General features: G+C 47.3%; 1 protein-coding gene across 2 annotated transcripts in view; it reads right to left on the reverse strand.

Moving 5' to 3' along the window:
• The window catches only part of IFFO2 (intermediate filament family orphan 2), a 49,374-nt gene extending 35,279 nt beyond the window's left edge, over positions 1-14,095 (reverse strand). Inside the window, exon 1 of one of the 2 annotated variants that reach the window (XM_070759461.1) lies at positions 13,373-14,095. In XM_070759461.1, coding sequence (XP_070615562.1) covers positions 13,373-13,935 — 563 coding nt within the window. In that variant the 5' untranslated portion in view covers positions 13,936-14,095. The remainder of the gene's footprint in view (positions 1-13,372) is intronic. The other variant, XM_070759462.1, reaches the window with a different exon arrangement.
• Between the last annotated feature and the right edge of the window lie 878 nt (positions 14,096-14,973).

Here is a 14,973-nt window from a genome sequence, read left to right on the forward strand (position 1 = left end):
GAACCTTATTTAACCCTTTCACATATGTAAATGTTTCGAACATATTTAAATGTTTCGATCATGTCCCTCCTTTTCCTTCTCTCCTCCAGATTATACAGACTGAGTTCATTAAGTCTTTCCTGTTTTATGCTTAAGACCTTCCACCATTTTTGTTGCCCGTCTTTGGACCCGTTCAACTTTGTCAATATCTTTTTGTAGGTGAGGTCTCCAGAACTGAACACAGTATTCCAAATGTGGTCTCAGCAGTGCTCTATGCAGCGGGATCACCATCTCCCTCTTCCTGCTTGTTATACCTCTAGCTATGCAGCCAAGCATTCTACTCGCTTTCCCTACCGCCTGACCGCACTGTTCATTTTTAGACTGTCAGAAATCACTACCCCTAAATCCTTCTCTTCTTGAGTTTTTGGTAACACAGAACTGTGTTATTTTATTTATTTGAACGTATGGGACCAACTACCCCCGATGTCCGTACTGCTCCCACCCTACTGGCCTTCCCTAAGGCCAACCAAGACCTGGCTTTGTCGGCAGGCCTGTGGGGCCTTGAACTAACAACTGACATGGCCAGTATGAATTCTATGTATGCATGTAATCATGACTGTTTTAATTAATGGATTCTTTTCATTGTGGGTTTTATAGTTTTAGATATTATATTTGAATTCTTTTTATTGTTTCTGTATTTATTTGTATTTATATTATTATTGTAAACTGCCCTGAGTCTTTCAGGATTGGGTGGCATAGAAGTCGAATGAATGAATGAATGAATGAACGAACAAACAAACAAACAAACAAACAAACAAACAAACAAACAAATAAATAAGCCATCCCATTCTCAAAGGATTCTGGGTGGCTTACAACCAAATACACATAAAATATAATATAAACCCCCTTAAAAACAGTTCAAATCAATTTAAAGCTGACAATTAACAACTAAAACATGTTTTTAAAAAACATATACAGTGGTACCTCTACTTAAGAACTTAATTCGTTCTGCGACCAGATTCTTAAGTACAAAAGTTTGTAAGTGGAAGCAATTTTCCCCATAGGAATCGGAGAGGGGTGGCATACAAGTCTAATAAATTATTATTATTATTATTATTATTATTATTATTATTATTATTATTAAATAATGCGTGAAAACCCATTAGGAAAGAAATAAAAGCTCGGAATTTGGGTGAGAGGAGGAGGAAGAAGAGGAGGAGGACAGTCACTGCAGAAGGAAAAAGGTGAGAGGAGGGAAATCAAAAAATCCAAAACTTTAAGGCTTAAAAAAAAAAGAGGGACTCTGAGACAGCGAGGAGGAGCACACGCCTCCCATACACCCGGCGCGAGGCTGCCTCCCATTCACTGCGCCAGAGAGAGAAACCCAGGAAACTGGCCGGGCCTTCGTGCCGCTCTCAAATTTCCTGGGAATTTTTTCTGGACTCGGGTTCTTAAGTAAAAAATGGTTCTTAAGAAGAGGCTAGAAAATCTTGAACACCTGGTTCTTATCTAGAAAAGTTCTTAAGTAGAGGTGTTCCTAGGTAGAGGTACTACTATATGTCTTTCCTGGTCGAATCCCGATGGCATTGCTCAAATCTTGAGTAAAATCAAATCATTCTCAAATCTCAAGTAAATGTTTCAAGAGGCACATTGAAGCTCCCAAATGCCTTAGGACTAAATCAGCTGCTTGGAAGTATTTAAAAAACCCGACACAGGAATGCTGGCAGGTCCCCGTGAAACCCCCAAGGAAGGGCAGCAGCCCAGTGCTGCATCAGCTCCTGCTTCCTTGAGCCACAGACATCCCAGCGCTTGGACCACAGTCTGCGACCGCCTCAGCCTATGATTAACGCACCGTCAAGAGCCAGAAATATCTTCCCTCTCCAGCTATTATTGCCCCTGTAATTTACTGACATAACCTGAGCGATGGCTGGCTGGCTATCCCTTCAAAAATCAAAACAGAACAGAACAAAACAAAAGCTCCCTTCAAGGATCACGCGAAACCAACAGTCAGAAGGGTCCTTGTAGGTCATCTAGTCCAACCCCCCCCCCCCAAATCCAAGCAGGATTCGCCACACCAGTGATGGCGAACCTATGGCACGCGGAGCCATATCTGCTGACACACGAGCAAGATTATGCCAGTGTTCAGCTCCAGCGCATATTTTTGGCTCACAGAGGCTCTGGGAGGGCTTTTTCGGCTTCCGGAAGGCCTCTGGGGGGGATGGGGGAGGGCGTTTTTGCCCTCCCCAGGCTCCAGGGAAGTCTCAGGAGTGTGGGGACGGTGAAAAATGGGCCTACCGGGCCCACCAGAAGTTGTTAATGGCCCATTTCTGGCCACCAGAGGGCCTCCGGGAGGGTGGGGGTGGCCATTTTTACCCTCCCCAGGCATTGAATTATGGATGTGGGCACTTGCGCATGTGCAATAGTGCACACGCACCTGAGGTAAAATAAGTTCACCCTCAGTGCCCTTCACCATTTCCAACCAATTCAGTCCAATTTCCTCTTGAAAGTCTCAAATGTTGGGAGCTCTCGCAACCTCCAAAGGCAACTTCTGTTCTGTTGGTTGATCGTGCTCACAAACATACATGTCACATGCATGTATGGACTCCGTGCATTCCTCTAGAGAAGGGATAGGCAAAGTTGGCTCTTCTATGATTTGTGGACTTCAACTCCCAGAATTCCTGAGACAATGCTAGCTCAGGTATTCTGGGAGTTGAAGTCCACATGTCATAGAAGAGCCAATATTGCCTACCCCTGCTCTAGGGGAACCGGGCCATCAATTATTTGATCCGTCAATTCTCTTCCAAGTCAATGGAACGACAGCTTCCCTCTGGAAGCTGTGGCTATTCGTTCGTTATGAAATGATCTAACACAATGGTTCTCAACCTTTCTAATGTTGTGACCACTTAATGCAGTTCCTCATGTTGTGGTGGCCCCCAACCATAAGTCTAGCCCAATTCTCCTTACAGAGCTTGAAGCTGATTGGCAGGAAATTCAGAGGGACACCCCCACTGTAAACGCCTGATTGGATGGATTGTAAAAATATGTTCCAAAGCACCAGAATAGACGCTAAAGTTTCTAACACCATGGGAAATTTGTCTTTTCTCATGGTCCCGACCCCCAGGTTGAGAACCACTGATCTAGCATCTCCTCCCTGAGCAGCAGGTTGGACTAGAAGACCTCCCAGGGTCCTTTCCACCTCTTATTTTATTACAGGTAGTCCTGGACTTACAAAAGTTTACTTAGTGACCATCTGATGTCACAAGGGCACGATGGGAAAAGCAACCTGGGATCGTTTTTGATACTTACGACCGACCCATGTTTGACAACCGACTCACATTTATGACTGTTGCAGGGGCGCCATGTGATCTCATGTTGTGACCTTCCAATGAGCAAAGTTATTAGATAGGAAAGCCAGATTTGCTGAACAGCTTTGTTACTAATTTAACATCTACAGTGATTCACCTAACTAACAAATCTGGCAAGGAAAGTTAGGATTAGCATTTAGATTTATAGACCGCTTCACGGTGCTTTTACAGCCCTCTCTAAGCGGTTTACAGAGAGTCAGCATCTCGCCCCCAACAATCTGGGTCCTTATTTTACCGACCTTGGAAGGACGGAAGGCTGAGTCAACCATGAGCCTACTGAGATTCGACCTGACAAACTGTTGGTAGAAGGTGCGCGGAGAGGGGCGGCATACAAATCTAAATAATAAATAAATAATAAATAAACCAGCAGAAGCAGCTTGCAGTACTGCACTCTAACCACTGCGCCACTGAGGCTCCTGTCAAGTTGTCAAATGGGAGGGAAACTCACTGAACAATGTAAAATTGCAGTTGTAAGTCAAGGACTCTGCTTCCTTCCTTCATCCAATGAACCCCTTTGGGCGAGGAAGCCAGGAATAACTTAGGCTGGGAATTCCCCAGCCTAACCATCTCCCCAAATTTTCAAGTGACACAGCCCAGAGCCACGTTAGCTGGGAATTACAACTTTTGTTTTCTTTCCCTGAAATGCTTTTTTATTGTTTTATATCATAGATCCCCCCCCCTCTATGTTGGGCAGTGTGCTCTCTAGGTCTCCCAGGTGTTAACATATGAAAGTACAAAGATCGTCATCATCGTTATATATAATTTTTTATTGGCCAAGTGTGATTGGACACACAAGGAGTTTTGTATAACAATGATGAGGATATATATGTAAGAATGGTCCTAAAACTGCGAGTTCCAGGAATAGTTATAAATGAAGAGGCCGTAGCCATCACAATCTCATTACATAAATGGGGATCCCCATCTTCAATGGGGATTTTACACTCTGATGAAGTCAGTAGAGGACTGACGAAAGCTTAGTATTTTTTAATTACTTTTAAATCAATTTTAAACGTTCCGAAGATCGTGATGGCCACTGCCTCTATAAACAAATATGCAGTAACATATAAACAAATATGTGATAACCTCCATCTTATTATAATATACAGTATACTGCTCAAAAAAATAAAGGGAACACTCAAATAACACAGTCTAGATCAGAATGAATGAAATATTCTCATTGAACGCTTTGTTCCCTACAAAGTTGAATGTGCACAACAACAGGTGAAATTGGTTGTGAATCAGTGCTGCTTCCTAAGTGGACAGTTTGATTTCACAGAAGTTTGATTTACTTGGAGTTATATTTTGTTGTTTAAGTGTTCCCTTTATTTTTTTGAGCAATGTATATTATCTCTCATTATGGTATTGATTACATAGCCGCCAAAGAAAAAAATTACCTGTTTTTCTTTCTCATATACTGTACACATTTCGCCCAGTTTTATGATGACAGTCCTTCTCCTTCCCTCCCTTCCCTTCTTCCCTCTCCTTCCTTTTCTCCTACCCCTCCTCCCATCCCCTCTCTCCTTCCCTTTCTTCCTCTCCCTTCTCCATTTCCCTCTCCTTCCACTCTCTTCCCATCCACTTCCCTCTCTCCTTCCCTCTCCTCCTGTCTCCTTCCTCCTCTTCTTCTACACCTTTTCTCTGCTCCCAAACTTCCTCCCGTGGGCACCTGGCCATTCTGGGAAGCCAGCAACCCAATGGGTAGGTCGAAGGACCAGAACTCAGCCTGCCCTGCCAAACCAACATCTTTTGGCGTGCTGCTTTTGCGAACTTTTATGGCAGGGCTTCGGTCTTATCTACCTGGGTGCTCTGGGCTAACCCAAGCAATTCTTTCCCACATCCATTCGCAGAAGCTTGGCAAACACCTCTTGAGCTTATCTCACCGTCACCTTTCCGCTTCTTAGCAATAGAGATAAGTCCCAACAGAGATAAGTCCCAAAAGAAGTTGGCATCTTATGGGAGGAGGCCGGGAGCAGCTTATTCTGACTCAACACGGTTTTTTATGAAAGAAAGAAAAAACAATACGCAGCCGAGCAGTAGCTCCCTTCATCAAGGGGAAAGGAAACTCCTAAGCTTTCATTCTTTAAACGGATCAGCTCCCGATATTGAAGGCCGTGCGGGAGAGAAATCTGCTCCCTCGTGCAAAACTGCAGGATTAGCCTTAGCAGGAAAAATTAAGAAGTGCACAGAAGTTTTTTTTAAAGTAGGAATTAAGTCGAGGACGATCCCTGGAGCCTTCATCCACTCATTCAATCAAATCAAAGCCTTTTATTCTTCTCAAAAAGATCAGAACACCCCTGGAGCTGAGTCAAGGCATAGAATCGGGAAGTGATTCAACACCGGAAGTGTTTTTTGGGTGACTTATGCTCCAGTCTATTGGGGCAAGTCACTTTTTGTGGCTTTGATAAGGCTTGTGTTAGTTTAGTTTAGTTTTATTAGATTTGTATGCCGCCCCTCTCCTTAGACTCGGGGCGGCTAACAACAGTGGTAAAAACAACATATAACAATCCAATACTAAAACAGCTAAAAACCCTTATTTTAAAACCAATCATACATACAAACATACCATACATAAATTGTAGAAGCCTAGGGGAAAGAATATCTCAGTTCCCCCATGCCTGACGACAGAGGTGGGTTTTAAGAAGCTTACGAAAGGCAAGAAGGGTGGGGGCTATTCTAATCTCTGGGGGGAGTTGGTTCCAGAGAGCTGGGGCCGCCACAGAGAAGGCTCTTCCCCTGGGTCCCGCCAAACGACATTGTTTAGTTGACGGGACCTGGAGAAGGCCCACTCTGTGAGACCTAATTGGTCGCTGTGATTCATGCGGCAGAAGGCAGTCCCGGAGATAACCTGGCCCGGTGCCATGAAGGGCTTTATAAAGGGCTTTTTTTTTTGTGATGAAAACAAGTACCGTATTTTTGGGAGTATAAGATGCACCATAATTTTGGGGGAGGAAAATAGGGAAAATAATCTGCTTACCAGATATTCATCTGGCTAGTGTCCTTAGTTATTATTATCCCCTGGTTAGGGCTTTTTAAAAAACCTTATTCGGAGAGAGTAACAATGAAAGAGCTTGCAAGCCGGTAAGAGCTGGGAATATTGTTAGCACCTGATTAGGGCTGGAAAGAAACTTATTTGGAGCAAGTTAGAGCAATGAAAAAACACCTGCAAAGACTTAGGGCTTGGAAAATAGTCTTTGCGGAGAGTAACAATGAAAGAGCTTGCAAGGTGAGATCGTTAGCTGCTAGTTAGGGCTGGTGGGGAAAAGCTACAGATTATAAGACACACCTAAATTATCAACCTCTTTTAGGGAGGAAAAGGGTGCGTCCTATACTCCGAAAAATATGCAGAATGAGAAAAAGGCAAGAAAAACCGCCAGGCGGATTTCTAGAACTTGCCCTTTTCAGTTTATTTTGGAAAAATCTACCAGTTGAGTTCAGAACAAATCATTTGTCGTCTTTTAACAATACTGGTCCTAAATGGGCTTCCGTATTTTCAATCATGGATGAAGAGCTGATTCAGTTTACCGTAATTCAGTATAATTCTGCTACATGAATCCCAACGACTGGTTAGGTCCCACAGAGTTGGCCTTCTCCAGGTCCCGTTGACTAGACAATGTCGCTTGGCAGGGCCTAGGGGAAGAGCCTTCTCTGTGGGAGGCCCCAGCCTTCTAGAACCAGCTCCCCCCAGCAATTTGCACTGCCCCCACCCTCCTCGCATTCCGTAAGAGATTGAAGACGCCCTGGTGCCGACAGGCCTGGGGACATTGGTCATCAGCCCCTGCCTATGAATGAATGTATGTTAAATGGAATGTATTGACTGTTTTTTAAATTAAACTGGGGTCTTAGTGTTTGTTTTTAGTTATTATTGGATTACAGAATTGTATTTTTTATATGCTGTAAGCCGCCGGAAAGGGGTGGGATACAAATCCAAATAATAATAATAATAATAATAATAATAACAACAACAACAACAACAATAATAATAAAATCAAACATTTTGAAAACGTTTTTCATACTGCTTTCAATTTTACAAGGCAAAGTAAGTCAAATCTGGGAGAGGGGTGTGTGTTACAACCAGTATTTAATTCTTAAATATACATACTGCCTAATACGCGCCAGATTGCATTACAAATGCAATGCAGACACCCCAAAGGAAAAAAAAACCCAGTTAGTAACTCCTCCGGATACAGGTCAGGAAATTCAAACTTTGCTGAAATTTCTTCCCGTATCAAAAATGATTTATTTTTATTGGTCTCTGCTGGTGTAACATTTGAATCTCGTTACATTGATATTTTAGCTTAAAAGTGGATTAGGACATTCTTATTAAGATCCTTATGGGGCAAAACAAGGGCTTGTTAAGTTTTGTCACGCTTTCCCTTCAAGGAGCAATAGCCTTCCCTTCTCTTTTCCAGCTGCACCAAATTTGGGAGAGGCCCGGCTTCAACTGGACTTTATTAATCTGCCAAAATCAAAGCACAACCTGGGGAAAAGCAATTATTTCCAGCTCAGTGATTATTAACAAGTTAGTTTCTTCAACACCATGTCAAGGTACTGGGTATGGCTGCTTGATAAACTCAACCAATTAAAAGAATTTGGGAATCACAACACATTTAATTCACTCCCAGGATAAAAGTTCCTGGAGGACAGCGCCACTGGCTTTTAGAAAGAACTTTTAAAAAGAATAAACTTCCACAGCAATGGGAAACTGGAAGCCTTATAGAAGGTTGAAACTAACAAGAGAGTAGAGCTACCATATATTTCAGAATATCACACGCTTGGGATTATAAAGCTTTGAAAAAGTTACATTTGGAGTATAAGACGCATCCAAATTTTCAGCCTCTTTGGGGGGAGGGGGTGTTTCATACTCATCAGATAGCATACCCTTCTGGAATTCAAACCTGGGCTGCAAAATTTTCAGCCTCATTTATTTGTTTATTTTATTTCATTTCAATTTATAAGCAGTCTTTTTCCTTGCGGACTCAGGGCGACTCACAATAGTTTAAAATAAACACATTACATAATAATACAGTATCAAACATTACAAAATGTACATTACAAAACGTAGATACCCCCCCCCCCAAAAAAAGGGTGCATCTTATTCTCCGAAACACACAGTATCTAAACCAAATGGCACCCTGAGCACTTATGATAAGATTTATCCAGCACCCCAAGATTGGAAGAGCCAAACACCCACCACCACAAGTCAATTGTCCTTGTGTGCATCCTTCGGACCAAAAGTGGTCACAGACAAGAGAAATCTGATCCAAGAGCTAATTTCTATGAAGCAAAGGTGGAGGGGGGGAAAAACAGAACAGGTGGTTGAATGAGATTCTTGACCAGAGACCTGCACTCAAGAGTTGTGGGTTTCAATAAGTGCAAACCTCCAGAAAGGAGGAGAGGAGGAGGAGGAGGAGAGGAAGAGAAGGAGGAGGAGGAGGAGGAGAGGAGGAGGAGAGGAAGAGGAGGAGGAGGAGAGGAAGAGGAGGAGGAAAAGAAGGAGGAGGAAGAGAGGGGGAGGAGGAAGAGAAGAAGGAGGAGGAGGAGAGGAAGAGGAGGAGGAGAAGGAGAGGAAGAGGAGGAGGAGGAGAGGAAGAGGAGGAGGAGGAGAGGAAGAGGAGGAGGAAAAGAAGGAGGAGGAAGAGAGGGGAGGAGGAAGAGAAGAAGGAGGAGGAAGAGGAGAGGGGGAGGAGGAGAGGAGGAGGAGAGGAAGAGGAGGAGGAGAGGAAGAGAAGGAGGAAAAGAAGGAGGAAGATAGGGGGAGGAGGAAGAGAAGAAGGAGGAGGAAGAGGAGAGGGGGAGGAGGGGGAGGAAGAGGGGAGGAGGAGGGGGGGAGAAGAAAGGGGAAGGAGAAGGAAGAGGTCTCGAGGTCAAAGGCTCAGGGTCGCCATCACATTAGCCCCCTGACCTTAAGCCAGTCCTTGCTGCTGACCCGCTCTCAAAGGAAGAGGCTAAGAGTTGCCACTGGGGCAGTGACCTTACACAACCAGTAACAGATGGCGGGAGGGAGGAGGCCTTTTGTCTGGCGAACCCCTCCTTCCTTGGGCACAGAGGCAATAAAATGAGGAGTGGGTTCAGGACCCTGCAGGGCTGCACCGGAGATGCCTACAGAGACGAGGGGAGTGGGTTCACCCAGCACACATACGGAGTCTCAACAAGCACTCCAGATTTAAAAAAATTAGGCCGGGAAAAGATCGACCGTATCGCTGTGGGGTTACGGCGGGACCGAAATCCAGAGGGAGGGGGGTCCAGACCGAGAGAGAGCGCGAGTCTGAAGAAAGGGGGTGGGGGGAGACCCTTCAGAGGGTGGAAGAGCCGGCAGCCCCTGGGGGGGGGGGAGGTCCCAGGATACCATTGAAGGAATCGTAGAAGCTGTTCGCGAAAGTCGAAGTTTTGCTTTACCTGAATGAGAAGAGCCACCTCATCTTTGGCTATGGATATTTATTTACTATTTACTTAATTAGATTTTGTATGCCGCCCGAAGGACCCAGGGCGGCTTACAACACAAATAAAAACAATATAAAATGATTCAAATACAACAATTTTAGACTAGAATAGACTAGAATGGAATGGATTGGACTGGGCTAGAATAGAATAGAATAGAATTCTTTATTGGCCAAGTGTGATTGGACACACAAGGAATTTATCTTTGGTGCAGATGCTCTCAGTGTACATAAAAGAAAATATACATTTGTCAAGAATCATGAGGTAAAACACAATGATTGTCATGGGGTCAAATAAGCAATGAGGAAACCATCAATATGAAATAAAAATCTTAAGGATACAAGCCACAAGTTACAGTCATGCAGTCATAAGTGGGAGTAGATGGGTGATAGGAACGATAAGGAAAAAAACTAGTAGTAAGAAAATAAGGATATAGAAATGGAAAATATGGGCTAATGTACTATTTGCAATATGTACCGTATGTCAGGTATATAAATTGTCATTTGTATGGATACGGGTTGAAAATAATTTTTTTTTTAAAAAGAAAACTAGTAGTAATAGTAGTGCAGGCTTAGTAAATAGTTTGACAGTATTGAGGGAATTATTTGTTTAGCAGAGTGATGGCATTCTGGGGGGGGACTGTTTTTGTGTCTAGTTGTCTTAATTAATAATAATATAAAAACCCTTTAAACATTATCTCTACAGTAGTGTTTCCCAACCTTGGCAAGTTGAAGATATTTGGACTTCAACTCCCAGAATTCTGAGAGTTGAAATCCAAATATCTTCAACTTGCCAAGGTTGGGAAACACTGCTCTACAGTCATACCATCAAACATCCCAATCTAATCATGTCTAGGCCAGAATGAAAGATGTCAGTTCCCACAGCCCCCAAGATACATATCAAGCCCCCACCCCACCCCCTAAACACACACACACACCCTGCCATGTTTGATGCAAGCCCAGGCCCTGGATTTTGACCCACACAATGACAACATGAATAAGAAAAAGCGAAGGAATGCGAGTGAGTAAGAGGACAAACAAGCCGATTCTCGGGATGTGTGAGAAAGAGCCGCCGAGAAATCGCACAGGCCTCCCACGCCAGACATTATATTTATAGAATCTCCTTTCCGCTTGTTTTAAGAGGAGAATTACACATTCCCGCTTGACACAAAGCAGGAGAGGAAACAGGGCCAGATTTCGAAGGCTGGGGTGAGGGGTATGTATATGTGTGTGCCTGTGTTAGGAAATTCCCCTCCTTCTTAGACGGCGGGCGGAAGCCTTACTTTCAACAAAGGCCAGTGAGTGAGAACGCCAGCAGGGAAAGGCGGGTGGTGGGGGTCTTTCCTACAATCGTACACGCGTGTGTCGGAGAGGGGAAAAAATGGGTGCAGCCGTAGTCCACACACACACATACTGGGGGGGGGGGGGGGGAGGAGAGAGGCCTGACCTGGCATCACATGCCACCTTTTCCCCCTGCAGTGCCGCCCATCCAAATACTGCACCACTGAACTGCGCGGCCCAAAAAAGTGGGACTGACCAAGAGAAAAACGGAGAGAAGCGGCTTTAAAGGCAGCTTCAACGGCCCAAGCGGAAAAGCAGATGTCTCCGTCGCGCCTTGGTTTTTAATCTGGATTTATGATACGGTCCCTTTGCAGCTGCAAACTCAGCAGGGACAGGTTTTGGGGGGAAGGAATTTCTTCTCCCCTCACTCACTCCAGGCCCCGTTAGTAGGGGTGGGGGCAAACTCCCTATTAATTCCTCTCTCTCTCTCTCCGCCAATTCACACCGCAGTGGCTAATGGAGAAAGGGGGTGATTTCCACCCATCCCCCCCCCCCGCTTTTCAGCTCTATTTTCCTTCCTTCTCTCTTGCCAGCCCCTCTTTTGGGGGGGCTGCAAGGGGTCTTGAACTGGAAAAGGACACGCTTCCTCCTCCCTAGCTGTTCAGCGTCGTTCTCCCCCACACACAACTAAGTCCCTTTGGGGCCTGGTGCTGCAGGGAGGGGCCACTGCAGGGGCCTTTTACCGGGCCTAGAAGCCCCTCTCCATCCTGCTCAGCGCCCCCCTGCTCTTATTCTGGCTAGCCAAATGATCCTCAGCCTCCTCCCCCCAGCCTTCCCCCTCCCTTCAGCTCCTTTCCTCCCCCCTACATACTCCCCCCCCCTTTCTGGGCCTGGGAAAAGGCAGCCAGATATTCCTGCCAGGCCTCGCCCACTCCCCACTATCTTATTCCACTCCCCATTATCTTATCCAGCCTTAAGCCCCACAGGGACTGCGATTTTTCTGTGGGGTGAGGTGGGGGGACCAGGCCTGTCTCTGTCACTTGCCCAGTAACTGCAATGCTCCCCCCCCCCCAGTCCTGCCATCTCATCCCCTATCTACCCAGCCCCCAAAATAACCCATCCCGTAGCCTGGGCCTTGCAGGAAGGATCTCTCTTGTGCGCGCTTCTAACAGGGCTTACAGGGACCGCCTCCCCAACTTTCACCTGCTTTCCTGGCCTCCTTTTCCCTACTAGCCTCCTGCCATGGGGAAAAGTGGCCAAGCGGCGGTCCCGGATTCAGGGGACTATCTCTCTACTACAGGCAGGGATGCCTGATTTAATGATCACAGGCACACACCATCTTCACTTGCCACCCAGGAAAGGAAGGTGGGGCTCCCTGTCCTTTCCCCTTCCCACCCTGGAAAGGAGGCCAAGCAGCAATCCTTGATCCCAGGATGCCTCATTGGGGGCACATCTCTTGCCAGGCAGAGGCTCTAACCCTAAAATTAATCAAACCCCTCAATCTAAGGCAGGAAAGGAGGCCAAGCAGCGATTTCTGACTTTTATAGATCCCCAATTGGGAATCGCCACCAACCCAGGATGAAAAGAGGGGCTCTCTCCCTTCTCCCTCACAAGCAGAAAAGAGACCCACCAGTGATCCTTTATTCCAAGGACTTCATCCCTAGTGCCCCTCCAAATCCCCCCTCCAATCCAGAGCTGGAAAGGCGACCAACCAGGGATCCTCGACCCCAAGGACTTGCTACCTAACACATCTCCAAATTTTTTGCCAGGCAGGAAAGGCAAGGAGGCTATTTGGCTTGCCTACGCACCCACTTCAATTCAGAGGAAGGAAAGGAGGCCAACCAGCAGCGATCTCCAACCTATTGGGAGCCCAACAGGGGACCCCATCACCATCTCAGGCTGGTGGGAAGGAGGGAGGAAGGGGGGGGAGGAGGCTCCCTTCCTTCCCCCTCCCCCCCCATCCGCCAGTGCAGGAAAAGGAGTCCTAGCAGCGATCCACCACCCGATGTAAAGCTTCCTTCCATCCCCCCCTTAAGGGAAAGGAGGCCACGCAGCAATCCACCACCCCAATTCCATCCATGTAAGACTTCCTTCTACCCACCCCTTCAAGGGAAAGGAGGCCACGCATTGATCCACCTACTCCCCTTCCATCGATATAAGGCTTCCTTCCACCCACCCCTCGAGGGAAAGGAGGCCACGCAGCGATCCATCATCCCGGTTCCATCGACGTAAGGCTTCCTTCCACCCCCCCACCCCACCCCCACCTTTGAGGGAAAGGCCACGCGGCGCACCGCCCCCCCCCTCACTCACCTGCCCTTGTAGTCGTCCCTCTCGCGCTTGACTTTGGCCAAGACGTTGTAGAGGGCGCGGATCTCGGGCGTGATGGTGTCGATCTGGACGCCCACGCCGTCCGGGTGGACCCACGAGACGCCGGGCCCTTGCAAGGTCTCCAGGCCGCCTCCGCCCGTCCGGCGCACCTGCGTGTAGCTCCAGATGGTGCCGGGCAGGCGGCCGTAGGAAGAAGCCGAGGAGGAGGAAGATGAGGATGAAGCAGCAGGAGAAGCAGAGGCAGCAGCCGCCGCCGCCGAGGCAGGGGCTCCGGGCGGCTCCGGGTCGGTCTGCACGGCCTGGTGGCGGGGGAAGCGGCGGTAGCGGAGCCGGTGCTCCCGCTCGCCCAGCTGGGCGGCCTGCAGCTGCTTCTCCAGCAGGCGGTTGCGGCGTTCCAGCTCGTGCACCTTAGCCAGGAAGCAGCGGAAGCGCACGTTCAGGCCCTTCAGCAGGTGAAGGTGCGAGCCCAGCTCGCTCCGCAGGGCCGACGAGGCCGCCGCCGGCGGAGGCTCCTCCAAGGCCGGGTGGGGGTCGCCCAGCATCATCGCGGCTTTTCCCGAAAGCCGCCGCCGCCGCACCACCGGCTTGCCGCGCGCAACTCTGCGCACAGCTCGCGCGCCCACCGGCGAATGAGGCGCGCCCGCGCTCGGACCGCCGAAGACGCAGCTTGCGGGGTGGGGGGCGGGGTTTGAGGACACGCCCTTCCCCCGAGGGCCACGCCCCTGCACGTGCGCCGAGGGGCAGTGCGCAGGCTCGGGACGGTTAGGGCCGGTCTATCTCTGTCTGGACGCAGGGGGGGGGAGAAGTGGGAGAGGAGAAATAAAAGGAGGTCGCTTTTTAATTGTTTTAAATTTTTGATTTTCCATTATAAATCCTAAAACTTGACAATTTTTCTGACGGATGGGCTTCCAACTCCCGGAATTTATCCAGAAGCGATATCCAAAAAAGAATATAACCCATTTTTTCCTCTTTGAATGAAACAATCCATTTAACGCCAGAGATCTTCAAACTTGGCCACTTTTAAGACTTGTGGACTTCAACTCCCAGAATTCCTGAGCTAGCATGATTGCCTCGGAAATTTATTTATTTATTTATTAATAGAGTTGAAAAGGACCGTTAGGTCATCGAGTCCAACCCCCTGCCTGAGCAGGAAACCCTACAGCACCCGAGCCAAATAGAAGTCCAATCTCCTCTTGAAGGTGTCCAGAGTTGGGGAGTTCACCACCTCCCCTGGCAGGCAGTTCCATTGGTTGATCGCTCTGACCGTCAGGAAGTTCTTCCTTATTTCCAGGTTGAATCTCTCCTTGGTCAGCTTCCAACCATTGTTCCTCGTCCGGCCCTCTGGTGCCCTGGGGAATAAAGAGAAGTCCAAAATCATAGAAGAGCCAACTTTGCCTACCTTTGATTATGCCATGCTGTGCTATGATGGCTGAAAAATTCTGGGAATTGAAGTCTACAGGTCATAGAAGAGCCTACTTTGCCTACCCCTGAATACAATGCTATGCTATGCTGACTAGATAATTCTGAGAGTTCAAGTCCACAAGTCTTAAAGCAGTCAGGTTTGAAGACCTCTAGATTAAATT

Source organism: Erythrolamprus reginae, chromosome 8 (genome assembly GCF_031021105.1).
Source record: "Erythrolamprus reginae isolate rEryReg1 chromosome 8, rEryReg1.hap1, whole genome shotgun sequence".
Lineage (NCBI taxonomy): Eukaryota > Metazoa > Chordata > Lepidosauria > Squamata > Dipsadidae > Erythrolamprus > Erythrolamprus reginae.